Source organism: Seriola lalandi, unplaced genomic scaffold, assembly GCF_002814215.2.
Source record: "Seriola lalandi dorsalis isolate HSWRI2012SDOR001 ecotype SW California unplaced genomic scaffold, Sedor1 jcf7180002054978, whole genome shotgun sequence".
Lineage (NCBI taxonomy): Eukaryota > Metazoa > Chordata > Actinopteri > Carangiformes > Carangidae > Seriola > Seriola lalandi.
The window spans coordinates 221,750-238,875 of record NW_019525528.1 but is presented as its reverse complement, the minus strand read 5'-3'; the positions used below and the strand labels follow the sequence as shown (position 1 = coordinate 238,875).

General features: G+C 42.5%; 2 protein-coding genes and 1 long non-coding RNA gene across 6 annotated transcripts in view; all 3 read right to left on the bottom strand.

Annotated features, from left to right (window-relative positions):
- Nucleotides 1-560: 560 nt before the first annotated feature.
- On the bottom strand, nucleotides 561-2,826 carry LOC111646954 (uncharacterized). Of its 2 annotated transcripts, XR_002759992.2 has the most exons (4): nucleotides 2,773-2,826; nucleotides 2,349-2,367; nucleotides 2,132-2,152; nucleotides 563-740 (listed from the first exon to the last, which is right to left on the bottom strand). It is a non-coding gene; the product is annotated as an uncharacterized LOC111646954 (long non-coding RNA). The 2 variants fall into 2 exon arrangements; XR_015436506.1 differs by having other exon boundaries at nucleotides 561-2,152.
- A 1,483-nt stretch (nucleotides 2,827-4,309) lies between these two features.
- On the bottom strand, nucleotides 4,310-9,116 carry LOC111646938 (membrane-spanning 4-domains subfamily A member 4A). 2 transcript variants are annotated; one of them, XM_023396531.2, is made up of 7 exons: nucleotides 9,042-9,116; nucleotides 7,410-7,641; nucleotides 6,797-6,898; nucleotides 6,620-6,676; nucleotides 6,016-6,162; nucleotides 5,357-5,491; nucleotides 4,310-5,033 (listed from the first exon to the last, which is right to left on the bottom strand). In XM_023396531.2, exons 2-7 carry the CDS (start codon nucleotides 7,605-7,607, stop codon nucleotides 4,920-4,922), a joined length of 753 nt encoding a protein of 250 aa, XP_023252299.1. In that variant the 5' UTR covers nucleotides 7,608-7,641; nucleotides 9,042-9,116; the 3' UTR covers nucleotides 4,310-4,919. The 2 variants fall into 2 exon arrangements, with proteins under 2 accessions (XP_023252299.1, XP_023252300.1); XM_023396532.2 differs by having other exon boundaries at nucleotides 9,027-9,106.
- Nucleotides 9,117-10,171: 1,055 nt separating this feature from the next.
- LOC111646932 (semaphorin-4B-like) overlaps nucleotides 10,172-17,126 on the bottom strand; it is a 13,565-nt gene continuing 6,610 nt past the window's right edge. The window contains exons 8-15 of one of the 2 annotated variants that reach the window (XM_023396521.2): nucleotides 16,736-16,917; nucleotides 16,388-16,526; nucleotides 15,583-15,772; nucleotides 15,376-15,491; nucleotides 13,953-14,116; nucleotides 13,658-13,728; nucleotides 12,628-13,295; nucleotides 10,172-11,822 (exon numbers count right to left, since the gene is read on the bottom strand). In XM_023396521.2, coding sequence (XP_023252289.1) covers nucleotides 11,802-11,822; nucleotides 12,628-13,295; nucleotides 13,658-13,728; nucleotides 13,953-14,116; nucleotides 15,376-15,491; nucleotides 15,583-15,772; nucleotides 16,388-16,526; nucleotides 16,736-16,917 — 1,551 coding nt within the window. In that variant the 3' untranslated portion in view covers nucleotides 10,172-11,801. The remainder of the gene's footprint in view (nucleotides 11,823-12,627; nucleotides 13,296-13,657; nucleotides 13,729-13,952; nucleotides 14,117-15,375; nucleotides 15,492-15,582; nucleotides 15,773-16,387; nucleotides 16,527-16,735; nucleotides 16,918-17,126) is intronic. The other variant, XM_087171172.1, reaches the window with a different exon arrangement.

The following is a 17,126-nucleotide window of genomic DNA, read 5'->3' as shown; positions in this document are numbered from 1 at the left end:
CAAAACAAGACAACTTTCAAAATAAAAGGCCCCAGACAGTAATGGGAGCTCATGAGGGGTCCTGCATTAGGCTTGATAATCAAAATAAAAGCCCTGTAAGCAACTTACAGCAAGCTTCTGGAGTTCTGAAGACTTTCAAAATAAAACCCTGAATGGGTTTCTGTCTTTGTTCATGTTTTTCCTCCTCTCCATCTTTTTTGCTCTCTGTCTTTCTTTCTTAGTAATGTAGTGAAGATTTAGTATCATCGTCTTAATGTGTTTTCGGACTATAACTATTATTTTTAATTGGCGATTAGCTGTTGACATCAAAATGTCATCACAGATTTCTCAGATGGCTCAGTTTCTTGCTTAAGTTCATTTTTGAAGGTAAAAGAAGTGAATCCAACCAGGAACAGAGATTTTCTCCTTCTTTTCTCATGTCTAAAGCTCTGTCTGGTTTACATCTTGAGATCTGATCAGACTGTCACCAGAATAACAAGATCATTTATTAAAACCAAGATCACATGTTAATACCAGGCGTAAACGAGGCCTCAGTTACAGTAATTTAAGACGTATAAACACACACATGCTGACACAAAGCTACATGCACACACACTGACGTGTGAACAGAGTAGGATCAGCCTCCTCACCCAAACTCCAGTGATGAAAACAATAAAGATTTGCTTCTTGAAGAGAGTTTCCACCTTAACCAGGACTGAAGCCAGAGAGATGTCTATCAAGCCGAGCACCATCTCCACCGCCTGGACAGGAAGTGACAGAAACACCACACAACAGTGACGCATCACTGACACGAACACAGTTCCTGCACTTCCTCTGACACGGAGGAGAGAAACCTCCAACTTGTCTCTGCAAAGACAAGATCAGGGCAGGTTTAGCACAAGTTCAGGTCTCAGCTGATCCACTCAGAGATCCATCTTGTCACGTCTTTGTGTGTCACAGCTGTAAGACCTCTGTACCGACCGCTGCTCCCAGTCTCTCCTGCATCGACCTGCACTGACATTTTTTCAGCTACAGAACATCTCAAAGATCAGACATGTTTTATCTTTCATAAATGCAGAGATCTGTGCTTCTGTGTCCTCACGGCCGGACTGTTGTAATTCTGTTGTAAGGATCTGTAGCTCGTCCGCAGCAGGAAGCACATTACTCCAGCGCTGGCTTCCCTCCATTGGCTGCCACTGTAACTTAGAAGTCAGTACAACATTGTGGTTATTACTGATCAGGCTCTAAAGGCGGGAATATCAGAATTGTTTGAAACTGGTTCAATTTGAACTCACGTACACTCCTTCACTGATGTCGTAGTTTTTATTTCTATTTTGAATACTCACTCATGTTTTTTTTCAAGCTTTTATTGTGAAGTACTTTTTGACTTTTGTTTTGAAAAGTGTCTCAGATGAGTGAAGCTTTAAATGTTTGAGGCCAAACTGTAGAAACGTCAGATTTTTGTGCTGCTGAAGATTTTAAATGAAAGAAATGTCAAAAGCTCCAAAACAAAGCAACAGGTTTGACGAGTGACATTATTAACACAAAACTTTACAGGTATGAACATGTTGAATTTTAGTAAACGATCAGGTTAAGTGACACAAAGTTACTTAATAATTTAAATGTACTGTTTTAATTATTTCTTTTTCCTTTCATTAATTCAGTCTAGTATTATTAGTTATATCATGGCAAACATTCAACAGTGCTGTAATAAAACAGAATATATTTAGAAACTAAATAATAATTATTATTTATTATTCTATTATAAGTATTAAATGATATGACAACCTGCTGTTTTTAATTGCATTTTTATTACACTACAACTACTGTATTGTTGCAGTGGAACAACTACAGTTCCCATGAGGCTTTGAGTTTGTTGATAGTAAGATAGAAAGAAAACAAATCATCTGACTTCCTGTTTATCATCAGTCTGGAAGTTGTTGTCCATTAAGATAATGGTTCCATTAAACATCTCAGTGACGACCAATCATTCATCAATAATGTATCATCAGTGAAGTGAGTGAGTTCATGTTCATCCTGCTGCTGCTGTTCAAGAGTCAGAGCAGATAAATCATCTGATAACAGTTTAATTATCTTTCATATAATTATTGTCTTATTAGAGGATTTCATGATGGAGCAGCAGAGAACTCACCCCGAAGGTTTTCATGTCCTCCTGTTGGTTCACAAAGAGAGAGCGAGAGAGGAGAGAGAGATATTAGCAAAACAAATACAGAAAATATTAAAGTTTTAATAGATGCAAGTTTTGAACAAAGTTTTTTCAACATTATCGTTAAATTTTAGTTGAAATCTCAACGTATCAACGACTTTCACATATTCAGCCTGAGTCAATCTGATGAACAGTTACTCACCATGTTTCCTCTGGTTGTTCTGCAGAAACACACACACACACACACACACACACACACACACACACACACACACACACAGTGATGTGAATGTGTCTAATCAGTGTTTCTAATTTCCTACAACTGAAACTCTGCACTGATCTTCATCATCATCATCATCATCTGTACAATCAAACTGTTTATAATGAGCCCAGTTGACAAAAGCCCAGCAGGAGATACTACAGCATCAGATCAGCTGAGGCCGTCAGCCAATCAGATCAAGGCTGTTGAGAGAGTCAGTGACAGTCTTATTTTATCTCTGGATTATATTTCCCCCTTGTGCTGCTGTATCAATTTGAATTTCTTCTTCATGGGATCAATAAAGGTTCTTATCTCATCTGATGAGCAGATTTACAGTTTATTTAAAATCAGATGTCATGCAGCTCACCTGGATAAACGTGCTGATCAGCTCAGCTGCAGAGAGTCCTGTAGTTCTGATCCGTCTGAGACCAGGGTGCGGTCTGTTTCCTGTCTCTCTTCCTGCTCCTGCTCCTCCTCTCCTCCTCCTCCTCCTCCTCCTTGTTGATTTGATTTACAGCATCAGTTTCATCTCTGAAAAAATCAATAACTATAAAACAAGCAGTAGCAGCTAATGGATGAGAGTCATGATGGAAACGGTTCACACTCAGAGAACAGGAGGGTCGGTGTGACTGATGGTTTATAAGTATCAACCACCGAAGCTGCAGTTCCTCTAACGACCACTAGAGTCTGACTCCAACAGTGAGTCAGTCCCCATAGACTCCCATGTTAAAATGTCCAACTTTACAGTAGAAATAAACATGTTTACAGCCTGGTGCAAAAACTGTTTTGGTCTCTAGAGCTAATTTCCTCCTTCATGACACCTGTTTATATAACTCACCTGTTTACATTTTATTAAGGACTACACTTATGGAGGATTGAGGGCGTGGCCTCTTTGAGTGACAGGTGGATGAGAGTTTGCTTGTTACAAACTGGCTCCACACACACCCCTCCTCTTTGACCATATTTGGATTAGCTGGGAGTGAGGGGCGGAGTCATGACAGCGGAGCAGCTGTTAAAGAGGCGGTAGAGCCTCCACTGAACCGGCTGTTGGAGCCTGAAGTCAGAGAGACGATGTGATGGGAAGATCCACTCAGGATTCATCAGGGTCTTCTTCATGCCACAGCACCTGTCGACACCTGTGAGAGGAACCTCAACAATACATGTTCACCTACAGCAGTTGACGTTGAACCAGGACTCTCAGTGTGGCGCTGAGCTGAGCGGCCTCTGTGTTATGAACCTCCCTAGACCAGAGTCGAGGCAGCAGCTTGTTCTGATGATGTTCTGATGTTGTTCTGATGATGTTCTTTTGTTCTGATGATGTTCTGATGTTTTTCTGATGATGTTCTGATGATGTTCTAATGATGTTCTGATGATGTTCTGATGTTTTTCTGATGATGTTCTGATGATGTTCTAATGATGTTCTGATGTTCTGATGATGTTCTGATGATGTTCTGATGTTTTTCTGATGATGTTCTGATGATGTTCTGATGTTGTTCTGATGATGTTCTGATGTTCTGATGATGTTCTGATGATGTTCTGATGTTCTGATGATGTTCTGATGTTTTTCTAATGATGTTCTGATGATGTTCTGATGTTCTGATGTTGTTCTGATGATGTTCTGATGATGTTCTGATGATGTTCTGATGTTCTGATGATGTTCTGATGTTTTTCTAATGATGTTCTGATGATGTTCTGATGTTCTGATGTTGTTCTGATGATGTTGTGGACGCAGCCTCGTCCCTCTGACTGAATCACAGTTGCTGATATTCAGAACGTGATGTTGCTTCTTTGTTTGGGTTCTGATCCACTGCTGCAGCTTTACAGCTCGTTTACTAACGTGTGAAACATTGTACGACCTGAAGCGTCGACACAAACATCACCACATGATCCAATCAGAGACAGTGTGATTGGTAATATCAGGTTTATTTGTCATGTTTCTATTTAATGTCTGATGGAAGTGAAAGATTCATTTTATAACTGATTTAAATAAAGATTTACATTCAAAACATGAAGGTGATTTCAGATCAATCACAGAAACTACATTAAAAGAAAAGTCAGTTTAATTTGAACTTGGAAGAAACGTCAGAACACCAACACGTCATTCTTCACCTGCGTCTTTATGTGAGTTCTGCTTTAACAACATGTAAAGAGAAAACATATTTAATGTTTGATTATTTAATATTTGATGATTTGGGTTTGAGAACGTTCTCTCTCTCTCTCTCTCTCTCTCTCTCCTCTCTCTCTCTCTCTCTCTCTCTCTCTCTCTCTCTCTCCTCTCTCTCTCTGATGGTCGACTGCATCAGTTCTTATCTTTATCGTCTGATTCATATTTAAACACAGTCAAGACTGTGGCACATTTAACCCCTAAATTACCCAGAATGCAGTGTAACATATCGACTACAAGAAGAAAAGATGATTACAGGATATAATGACAGTATGATAGTACTCTGCTGTAGTTTTACTGCAGTATTATTGTAGTATTTGTAGTGGTATTCAGAAGCTCCTCCTCCCCTCTCATGGTGTGTTTGGGGACAGTCCAGACTTTTCCACATAGTCGCCCAACAGGGCAACGTTGCTGCCGTGCTCCAACACACCAGACGGCAGACTGTGGCAATCATCGACCCTCACCTGGAGGTCAGAGGTCAAACACAAAACTTATCATCATCTTCATCATCATCATCATCATCATCATCATCATCATCAGCTGCTCTGTCCGTACAGTAGTTGTTGTTGTGAGACAAACACACTGGATCCTACATTTCCCATAATGCAACTAGACAGCACCTTTGACTGAAGTTCACTGGGATCACTGTCATGTCGATGAGACCAGTCTAAACAGGTGTTCCTAATAAAGTGCTCATTGAGTTTATAATCCAACAGTGTAATAATTCTTGATTATTTTAAGTCTGTTTTGAATCTTTTAGTTCAGGGACAGACTGACGGTGTCATACCATGAAGGGGGAGGGGCCTGGCTCGCGACTCTGGCGTCTGATGGCTTTCCCGGAGAACACAAAGACAGTGATGGAGACGCAGAGCTGGAGGACGAGCAGAACCAGGACGGAGGACAGAAGTCCGTTCATGACCACCTGAGACAACCAGAGACCACAGATCATCAGGGAACAATCCAGACCCTCAGCCGAGTCCTCAAGTCTCCATCCTCGTCATCAGTGTTTGTTTGAAGTGTGAAATTTACTCAGGTTTTCATGCACCAATGAAAAGGAGACGAGAAAACTTTTAACAGTTCTGAAGCAGGAGCTTCAGGAGCTTCAGGAGCTTCTGGAGCTTCAGGAGCTTCAGGAGCTTCAGGAGCTTCAGGAGCTGCAGGAGCTTCAGGAGCTGCAGGAGCTTCAGGAGCTTCAGGAGCTTCAGGAGCTGCAGGAGCTTCAGGAGCTTCAGGAGCTTCAGGAGCTGCAGGAGCTTCAGGAGCTGCAGGAGCTTCAGGAGCTTCAGGAGCTTCAGGAGCTGCAGGAGCTGCAGGAGCTTCAGGAGCTTCTGGAGCTTCAGGAGCTGCAGGAGCTGCAGGAGCTTCTGGAGCTTCAGGAGCTTCAGGAGCTTCAGGAGCTTCAGGAGCTTCAGGAGCTGCAGGAGCTCCGGTCAGTGATAAACTTACATCCAGAATCCGCATGTTACTGTTCCTCCGAATCGTCACGTCCATCTTGTTGAACAGGGGTTGGACAGCCAGCAGCCCGCACAGGTAGACCACGCCTGCCAGGCTGATCATGGCGCTGAACATGTTGGACACCAGAGACGCCCAGACCTGCACTGACAGCAAACACAGGGCTGTTGAGGCTGTTGTCTGATCCACACAGGAAGGCCTTTTGTGTTCACCAAAATAAAAGTCTTTTAAAAAGTCTTTAAGCTTTTAAAACCCTTTGAATACCAAACACAATCATGTTAAAACCTTTCTACATGGTCACAAAACAGAGACACAAAACAACCACAGACACAAAACAACCACAGACACAAAACAACCACAGACACAAAACAACCTCAAAGATACAAAACAACCTCAGAGAAGTAGAAAGTAACTGTCAGGCTTTCTTTGTCTCTCGACACACTGAACGCTGAATACCTTCCTGCAGGCAGGTTGTTGGTGCTGAATACAACCCGAGAGGAAGCCTGTAGACATTACTCAGGGCTGAAAACATGTGTGTGAAGAAACTAAAGAACAGTTGATGTTTATCGGTGCGACAAGATGAAGTGTGAAAACTCACCAGTGCCACTGAAGTCCGTCTTCCCGCCGCCAGAGTCAGAGAGCCAGAAACCACAAACTGAACAACAGCAGAGACACAGAGAAGTTTGTGTTAAATAATGATTTCACCTTTTGACCTGAGGTTTGACCTCAGGGTATCGACTGTCATTGATCAGTGATCTGTTGACATTTGACGTACGACGACAGCGAAGCAGAACGGAACGTAGACCATCAGCAGCTCTGAGAAGATGGCGGTCAGACTTAAGAGGTTGCACAGCACACCGATGAAGATCTGAACAACCTGGGAACACACATACACGCATGCACACACACACACACACACACACACACACAGTAGCAGTCAGTAAATCATCTACATTTATCTAAATGAATCTGAGTGAGTCTCACAGTGTCTGTCGTCCACAGCTGATTAACAACATATGAAAACTCCTTTATTTGATTAAATTCCTGCAGCACCTGAAGGCAGCAGGACACATGTGGCTGCGACTGGTCAGTTATAACTCTGTATTGTGCCTGTTAACTCAGGGTTAACGTGATGAGATGATCATCAAGCTCATTAACGTCTCCTTCACATGATTCTGATGTTACTTCAGTTACGTTCACACTGTGAAACACAGTAGACGATTCTGAATGAAGTTCTGCAGCTTCTGTTTCTCTGGAGCTTTATTCTGGAGGGACAGCAGGGATAATCACATCATCAGGAAGTGATGTCACACTGACTCAGATCAACATGTGTTTCAGGTCTTTGTTCAGGTTCGACTTAATATCTGATGTGTCAGTTTCAGTCTCACCCCGAGGCCGTGTGGCTGCCCCCGCAGGAAGGTGGCGGTCATGTCGTCCACCTTAGCAGCAGAGGTGGGGGAAGTGGGCGGGGCCTGTTGGGCAGTGGCAGCAGCAGGGGTCTGGAACAGGACGGAGTTTTCACCCTCAGGAATGACCTGAGTGACGACCACGACTCCACCGCCCCTGGTGATGGACGAGGATATCATGGTGGAGGTCAGAGGTCACAGGAAGCTTTAAAATCTGCAGGTGAGTCATGAGAAGAGAGAGCAGGTCATCAGATCTGTAAATGACATGTGTTGTTCTGTGTGTGTTTTGTTGTTTAAGTTTGTTTACTTCTCTTTCTCTCTTTGTTTCTGTCTCTTTTGTCTTTTCCCTCTTGAGGAGAGACAACGTGACCAATGAGATGTTTCCTCTGAACCTTCATCTGATGACGAACACAGCTGGACCACAGCTGGATCACAGCTGCACCACAGCTTGATCACAGTTGGACCACAGCTGGATCACAGCTGGATCACAGCTGGATCACAGCTGCACCACAGCTTGATCACAGCTTGATCACAGCTGGATCACAGCTGCACCACAGCTTGATCACAGCTGGATCACAGCTGCACCACAGCTGGATCACAGCTGCACCATAGCTTGATCACAGCTGGATCACAGCTTGATCACAGCTGCACCACAGCTGGATCACAGTTGGATCACAGCTGCACCACAGCTTATTGTTGTCCTTCTGTCTATTGTTCAATGTTTCTTTTTCTTGTTTTTATAGTTTGCACTCATCAAGAGGAGTTCTCTAAATTTCGCTGTATATCTGTACAATAACAATAAAGACTTTCTAATAATAACAATAACAACAACAACAACAACAACAACAATAATAATAATAATGATGGTGCACAGATGCTGCTGGCAGCACAGGATCATAAAACCTGTATTTTGTATTTATATTAAGAACAATCAAACCACACTTTCCACATAAACCAGCAACACTGTGTATTTATCATTTGCCTCTGCAGTCTCTGTTACTGTGTGTAATTCTTTATGTAATAATCCAACTTATGATAATTATGTCTCATAATTGATAGAAATGATTCAGCATCATGTTTGTTTTATAGGGAGTTGAAATAATGTAAATATGTCTCATGTCAACCTGATGGAAACTGATGTTTAAATAAAATGTTTTTACTGCTGAGTGACAGCAGCTTTCGCTCTGATTTAATATCAGACTTTATAATATTTAACTCTTTCTTATGAATGATTTTTTTTATCATCCATTATTAAAATCCTTAAAAATGAAATCTGAACGAGCTGAGAAATGAAAACTTAAATTTGATGAATGTTCAGTGGAGTCTGGGGACAGGTTCTGTAATTCACGTCCCGGCTGATTCTTCCGGATGCATGTTCATGTCAGTGAAATATTAAATGTTGTTAAATCACTATCACACACGTGTTATTACAACAGAGCTCATGTACAGTGGTAATGTAAAAACAACACAACTAAACCAGTTTGTCTGTGGCGCAGCAGCTAAAGTTTTCTGACTATCGCTTCTGAAAGTGACATTTTAAATAATATATAAAATCTGTAAATACAAACATGTCGTGTTTGAAGTGTTAGGAAAGTTTACCTGAAGTTAAATTACCTGTTTTCAGACTCAGACGTTTTCAGGCGTGAATTTGCTTGATTTGTTTCCTGGTTGAAATCATGCTGTCTTCAGGTGCTTAAATGTAAGCTGGTAAATCTATCAATCAAAATAATTTTTAGATTTATTTTATTTTTATTATTTACTTTGTGACAATAGAATGATATAAAAATAATATTTATTTGCACAAAGTAATGAAAGAAACACGTCACCATAGATCTCATCATCTTGACTCTGCTTCCACTTTTATTAAATGAGTCAATCGTCACACAGAGACGGGAGAGTAATAATTCCGACGACACCTGAAAGCAGCATACGAAACTCCAAACCATCATTTCCCTGAAACCAATTTCACTTTGAGGTCAAGATATAGCGGTTTCAGCTGCAGCACATTTACTCCACTACTGTACTTCAACTCTGAGGTACTTGTACTTTACTCAGGTATTTCCTATTTATGTCACTTCATATATATATATATATATATACAGTATATATATATATATATATATATATATATATGTATATACACAAACACACACACACATACATATATATATATATATATATATACATATATATATATATATATGTATATATACATATAAAACAAGTGAATTTCCCTGGTGGAATCAATAAAGGTTTATCTTATTTTATTTTTTATATCTTTCTATCTTTATATTTCTGCTTCACTACATTTCTCTTCTTACTGCACTGATTCGTCCGTGTTTCTCGGCCTGTTTGTCATGTGACCTACAACAATCTGAGTTTAGTTATAGCAGTTGCTTGTTGTAGTTGTGTTTCCCACAAAGAGACATTTCCCTCCAAACATGAATTTACACAGAGACAGAAACAGAATTTAAATTAGTGTAAAAAATACCTTTTTGATTCTGACCAAATGTCTGATGTTTCTGCCTCAGAACCATTTTAACAACAGAGAAATAATATTCATGTTTTCACCTTGAACAAGTCTGAACCTGAACTTCTCACTTCAGGGAATTAAAATATTCACATTCAAACTCAGCAGTTTTATACATTCGAAACACAGAGACATGTTGACAGAATAGAACCTGTGTCTACTGTAAAAAATATTTTATTGTCTAAACTGTCTAATGAAAAAAGAAAAACAGCAGTTTGTTGTTTTATTGCCTTTATTTCCTCAGCAGACGCAGCAGCGTGTTCGCTCACATTTACAGTGTGTGAAAACAAAACAGCTGATCGAGGATCAACTGAGAAGAAGAGAAGCTGCAGCTTTAAAATCAGTGATCAACGTAAACAAAGAAAAATACTCTATGAGAGCAAAACAACGACCCTGCATTTACTGAGCAAACAAACAAACAAACAAACAAACAAACAAACAAACAAACAAACAAACAACTGAGAGCTAAAAGAGCAGGATTTATCAGAGCTGAATCATCATCATCATCACAGTCAAAAAAACATTCAGCTTCACATTGTGGGATCAATATATGAATTATCAGAAAACCTGATTATCTATTAAATAAAAACTGTAAAAATTCAACATATTCACATTCTGCAGTTCCCACTGGATCCACAGGGGGGTGTCGTCATGACAACCACACATGAAGATATTTATGAATTCTCCTTAAATAAAGAATTAATAAATTATCAAAAATGACAGTCATGCAAAATGCTGCTCTGGCTTGTTAGAGGTTATTGATAATTACTGATATATTGATATATTGGTCCCATCATTACAGGCACAGCAGGTTTTACACAAAGTGATCAGTGACTGTTTCTGTTCATGAAATACAAAAGATTCAATGATCACACTCCCTGATTTTTAAACAACTAAATTATTCACAAAACAACATCATTAAACATGTTTACACATCAATATTAAATGTTACTATATTAAAGAAAACTAAATTAAAATTAAAAGTGACCTGAAAAAAGATTCTGTGCAGAACGAGTCACATGACAGCAAAACATGTGGAAACATGGACGCTGTAAAACAAGTTTTTATAAAATCTTTTCATACGACATATGGTTCAGATTATCATGATAAGTCGCTTCAACATATAGAAGAAAGAAAATATCAGTTTATCACATTTTATAACAACAAGGAAAAAATCACAACAAAATCTTCAAAATGATTCAGTGACAATGAAACTTTGGGAAACTTGGTTCCAGCTTTATAAAATTCAGCTGATTCCTGTAGGTGTAAATGTGTGAATATCTCAGTCCTGTGATGGACTGGTGACCTGTCCAGGTGAACCCCGCCCTCGCCCAATGTCAGCTGGGATTGGCTCCAGCCCCCCCGACCCTATATGGATAAGCTGTGTGGATAATAGATAGTAGATAATAGATAATGGATCTGTTGATGATGATAAACTGAGTTTCTTTGGGCTTTAGATGAAACATCACCTTGGACTTTGTGAAACTATGATTTTTTTTAAATGTTAGACTCTAAATGTGAATTAATTAATTATAAATGAGTGAGGAAATAATGGACAACTAATAAAAAAGGTAATAATACTTTGCCTGAGGTTTTCTGTGTGATAATCACTTAAATAAAACACAGCTGTATGTAGAAATAAACTGTTTACACATGAGCACCCCCCCCACCCCCCAGGTTTAGGGATCTTCAGCTTTTTAACAAATACATTGGATGCAGACGTCAGGCCTGATGCTCCATGTGTTTCAGGTGGTTCAGTTTCATCTCTGTGTGTCCACTACAGAGACAGGTCAGGCAGGTGTTTAGCCTAGCTTAGCACAGACACTGGAGGTGGGGGGAAACTGTTAGCGTAGCTTCATCACAAGCTGAAAAAAGAAGAAATAATCTGATGAAAATGAAGCAGGTTTTAAGTTAGCTGATAAACAATAACCACGGGGCTAAGCTAACAGCTAGCTAAGTTCTTCCTGTAGCGAGCTGCTAATGTGACGTATTTCTGTCTGAGGGGAGAAAAATGGCGGATGACATCCAACAAAGGTCCCTGATCAAACAATGAACTGTGTGAAGTCTCACTAATAATAACTAATAATAACTAATAACAGAAGTTTTAAAACACTGATTCTGAGCTCGCTTTAAGAGATGGATACAAACTGAGGGTTAGCATAAAATAAAGTGCTATCAAACACTTCTGAGCTGTTTCACTTTCGATGCTGCTTCCAGTCTTTGTGCTAAGCTAGGCTAAATCCACAAAGACTCTCTGACTCTGTGAGTGGAAAATACTCCATCTGATCTGAGGACAGGTGAGCAGTTACCTGGATAATCAATAGACTGGACAACTGGTTAAAATCTTAAAACCAGATGGTTACCATGGTAACTTTGGATGCTAACAGATGAGAGCCATAAACCAGTTGTAGACGCACAGAGATGAAACTGAAACATCTGAAGATCCCGGATCACGAGGCTTCAGAGGATTTCTTTCTTTTTTTTTTACGATTCTGACTTTAATCTCACAAGTCTGAATTTCTAAAATAAAAATTTTAGGGGTCTTTTTTTTTTTTTTTGGTTTCTGTCTTTTTTCCCAGAATTCTAAAATAAAAAAAAAAAAAGTGACCCCCCTCTACAAACTCCTGGCGGCTGAACCAGGAGCATGTGAGAGAAGCACTGTTACTCCACCTTCACCTCCGTACCGTCCGCACCGACCAGAGGATTCACTTTGAGCTCAGTCTTCCGTTGGCGCCACAGGTGCAGTCCTCCGAGGACCAGGACGCAGATGCAGAGGCCCAGCAGGAGGGAGACGACCACCAGCTCGCTGTAGTAACTCTTCTCTCGAGGAGGGACGGCGCCCGGCTCCTTCCAGGAGTGCGAGTCTTTTCTGGAGGTCACGGTCCAATGATCTTCAGTGTGGTTTTTCAAATCGGAGTCTTTGACGTTGAAGGTGGTCTCGTCTTTTAAACTGGTCGTGAACGTGTCCTCTCTGTCCTCTGGGTCTCCTGAAGGTTCTGGGACCCAGGGGGCCTCAGTGGCAATGTCCTCGAAAGACTCGTCTTTAGTGTCGGGCACGTGGCCGTCGACAGTTGGGGAGGGGCTCATGGAGCGGGGCGGAGCCGCCTGTCTGACAGTGTAGCCTGAGACTACTTCCTTGTACCCGCCCTCCTCCGCCTCACAGTGGTAGGTACCGAAGGTGGCGGCGGCGGCGAGGAACCTGAGGCTGCCGTCAGCTGATTGGATGAAGAGTTTCTCTGGCAGGTGTTCGAACTGAGGGGAGGTCCAGGTGAGAGCGGCCATGTTGGAAGGTTTCAGACATGGAAGTCTCACAACTTCATTCAGCTGAACGCTGACCTCTGCAGGACAGACATCAGTGTTAGACTGAGTCAGCTGGTCAGACATGAAGCTACAAACATGTTCATGAGACAGAGAGAGAGACAGGGACAGAGAGAGAGACAGGGACAGAGAGAGAGACAGGGACAGAGATAGAGAGAGATAGAGAGAGAGAGAGAGAGACAGGGACAGAGAGAGAGAGAGACAGGGACAGAGAGAGAGAGAGATAGAGAGAGAGAGAGAGAGACAGGGACAGAGAGAGAGACAGAGAGACAGAGACAGATGGATGATGAAGAAGGTGAAGAAGAAGATGGAGGATGGTTTATAAAGTGAAGACATTTCTGTGTGTCAGCTGATTGATCATCGTCACTGAGGACGCGGTTACCTGTGTCCTGATTGGCTCTGCTCTGCTGCTGACACCCCTCCCCCACGCCGCCGCTCTCCAGGTCCTGAACCCTGAGGAGTGACATCACCCGTCAGTCACTGCTCAGGGCCGACTGACTGACAGCAGCTGATTCATTCACTAAATGCATCTAAATTCACTTCATTTAATGAAATAATCAAAAATAACGATAAAATAAATAATAATGAAACAGAGTGAAATAATAAGAAGAATGAGTTTAAACCTGAGGCTGAAACTACTCAGGACCAACGTGTTAATGTTCTCATGTTCCACCTACATGGTCTCAGAACCGCGGCCCAGACCGGTGCAGACGCTCCTGGTCGGACTCCAGCCACACTGAGGGTCTCTGGCCAGAACACATTGGCTGCAGGTTCTGTAGGTGGAGCAGTTGGACACGGGGACGGCGGTCACACCCTCAGACGTCCCCACATAAAGGACTCCCTGCGGGACCAGAGAGCAGAGGTCTTAACTCTCCCACAGTCGCAGACAGAGACGAGGAGTTTCAATAAAAACAGAGGAAAGACGTGAAACCTCAGAGACGCTGGAAGCTCAGAGAGAAACATGTGGCTTTTACTTCATCATGGAAAACGGAGGGAAACTTTTGCGGCAGCTGCTGAAAAGCCTTTTATAATTTATAAGACTTCCTGTTAATGTCACTGAGATATGTTACAACAAGATATAATAACAGATTCTAACAACGTCTGAAGCAGATTTCTGCTCTGTGTTCTCACAGAGATATTAACAGGAACACTCGTCCTCCTCACAGGGTCGTCCCGTCTCGTGTCCAGCTGATGGACAGACGGATGGACAGCCTGTGATTGACAGCTGTCGTGTTGTGACTGCAGCTGCTGCGGCGACGGGACTGTGAGGATCAGGTGTTACTACAGGGTGATTGTGGGTAACAACTGAACCACAGCGTCACAACCAGCGACTGAAAACCACCAGAAACTTTTCTTAAAAACCAAAGAGCTCCATGTTCAAACTGCCTTTATATTTTAATTTTTATGTTTTTAATTCCTTCATTATGAACCTGTTTACTTCCTGTTAACAGCTGTTTGTTGTTGTGATGATTCATTTCTCTGTGGATCAATAAAGTTTGATTTTAACAGTTTATTTTAAAATGTTTTTTTCCTTTTTATTTATTAAACTGTTTATATGAAATAAAGTTTATTCTTGTTCAGTCTCGTGATTATTCTCTCTCAGTGTTTCATGTTTACTGTCATTAAACTTTAATCAAGAAGTCAGTAACAGATTCAACGATGATCAGCTGTTTATCAGTTCAGGTTCCTGTTGATCAATAAATCAGTAAATAAATCAGTCCTGATCCATCACCTCACAGATGTAGCTGTGCTCATGTGACTCTCAGTGTCAGTTCAGGTGTGTTCAGGTGTCTCAGGTGTCTCAGGTGTGTTCAGGTGTATTCAGGTGTGTTCAGGTGTCTCAGGTGTGTTCAGGTGTGTTCAGATGTCTCAGGTGTGTTCAGGTGTCTCAGGTGTGTTCAGATGAGTTCAAGTGTCTCAGGTTTGTTCAGGTGTGTTCAGGTGTGTTCAGGTGTCTCAGGTTTGTTCAGGTGTGTTCAGGTGTGCTCATGTGTCTCAGGTGTGTTCAGGTGTGTTCATGTGTCTCAGGTTTGTTCAGGTGTGTTCAAGTGTCTTAGGTGTCTCAGGTGTCTCAGGTGTGTTCAGGTGTCTCAGGTTTACCTTGGTGGAGGACAGAGCGAGGCTTTTGACCAGCTGAGGTTGTGTGAAGACCTGAATCTCCTCGATGACCCGAGCACCCCGGTCAAACAGAACCACTTTGTGCAGGAAGCCAGACTCTGGACGCGAGAGAGACGGAGGACAGGTAACCATCAGACACCTGTCACCTCATCATCAGTGTCATCAGCTGTTTAATGTGAGGCGTCTCACCTGTGAGCAGGTAGAGGATGGTGTACTGTTTGCCGTCGGCTGCCGTCGTCCTCATGGCGGCCACTCTGCTGTACTGCTGCTCAGAGGAAACCAGGACCGGCCCGTCTGACACCGGTCTGACACTAGAACCGGTCAGGAAACTCTTCTTCACCTCCGCCAGCTCAGAATCTGATGCGTTGTCCAGTCCACACTGTCAGAGGAACAGGAAGTCATCAGTGCAAGTCATCCACCAGAACCAGAACCAGGTCTGAGCTACAGCAGAACCAGAACCAGGCCTGAGGTCTTTAAAAGAAGATCATTTTGTTTTAAAATATTTAAAAACATTATTCATATTTTTTTATTTATAATAAAATCTTTTTACCAAAATGGTAAAAACAATTTGTTGACCCAGGTCCAACCTCTCCGTGGCCCAGCAGTGACCCAACAGTGGCCCAGCAGTGACCCAGCAGTGACCCAGCAGTGACCCAGCAGTGGCCCAGCAGTGACCCAGCAGTGACCCAGCAGTGACCCAGCAGTGACCCAGCAGTGACCCCGGGCCACAGGGTTGGAACCATCGGTTAAGATATTAAAGTACCTCAAGCAGGTTGTGACCACCAGGGGGCAGCAACACTGAAAAATCTCTCCCAGCATGCATCAGTCTTTCAAAGACACAGTCCGACACTCACCTGCTGCTGATCAGATATTTTATTTCTATATTTTCATCTTTTCCTGTTTGTATTTGTCTTTAACCTCTGACCTTTAACCTCTGTCCACACAGCTGCTTGAAACCTGACTTAACAGCACTGGTGCATCATGGGTGATATACCTTTCCCAGGTATGAGTGTTTTTCCAGCAGCGGACTCCACCGGTGCGTCTGCATGTCGAAGGTCCTGTAGCCTCCGGTGAACGCCGTCCTGACGTCCTGCAGCCTGAAGACACAGACCGCCGACTCCGGACCGGAGGACCTGACAGAGACCAGAGGACACAGAGACGTCACAGGAAGACACAAGACGTGTCGTGGTGGAAGTTCAGACATTTTCTTAGAATGAGAACAGGACGTCCTGTTGCTGAGGCGACCATTTTAAAATGCCTCAGGTGACAGAAGCTGATTGGCCAAACCCCTCAGACCTCCGTCAGCTACACCTGATGGAGGTGTGTCTTTCTGGTTTCCTACCACTGAGAGGTGAAGACGCCGTAGAACAGGGTGTCGGAGGCATCGCCGCCCTCTGCTGGCTGCAGGGTGAACACGTCCTGGAGGACGTTGAAGGGCAGCTGTCTGTGGGACTGACAGAGCAGAGGGGCTTTGGCGAAGGACGTCCACTTCCTCTGCAGCGTCCTCTGTCCCCCGACGTCGTCCTGAAACCATCAGAGACCAGGTGAGCTCAGACTGAACAGGTTCAACGCACCGGGCCTGACTGTGCAGAACCAGGGTCAGAGAGGAGGGGCTACAGTGTCAGGTGGTCATGTGGTCATGTGGTCATGTGATCAGTCTCATCCGTGACATGAGAGTTTAAAGTCACAGACGATCATGATCACAGAGCTGTGTGTTGTGTTACCTGTGCAGG

Excerpts from the sequence above, each read along its gene's own strand:
- LOC111646938 (XM_023396531.2), bottom strand. The coding sequence starts at position 7,607 with ATGATATCCTCGTCCATCACCAGGGGCGGTGGAGTCGTGGTCGTCACT. Across the intron at positions 6,899-7,409 it reads GGCAGCCACACGGCCTCGGG|GTTGTTCAGATCTTCATCGG; the intron begins GTGAGACTGAAA and ends GTGTGTTCCCAG. Across the intron at positions 6,163-6,619 it reads GACGGACTTCAGTGGCACTG|GTCTGGGCGTCTCTGGTGTC; the intron begins GTGAGTTTTCAC and ends CTGTCAGTGCAG.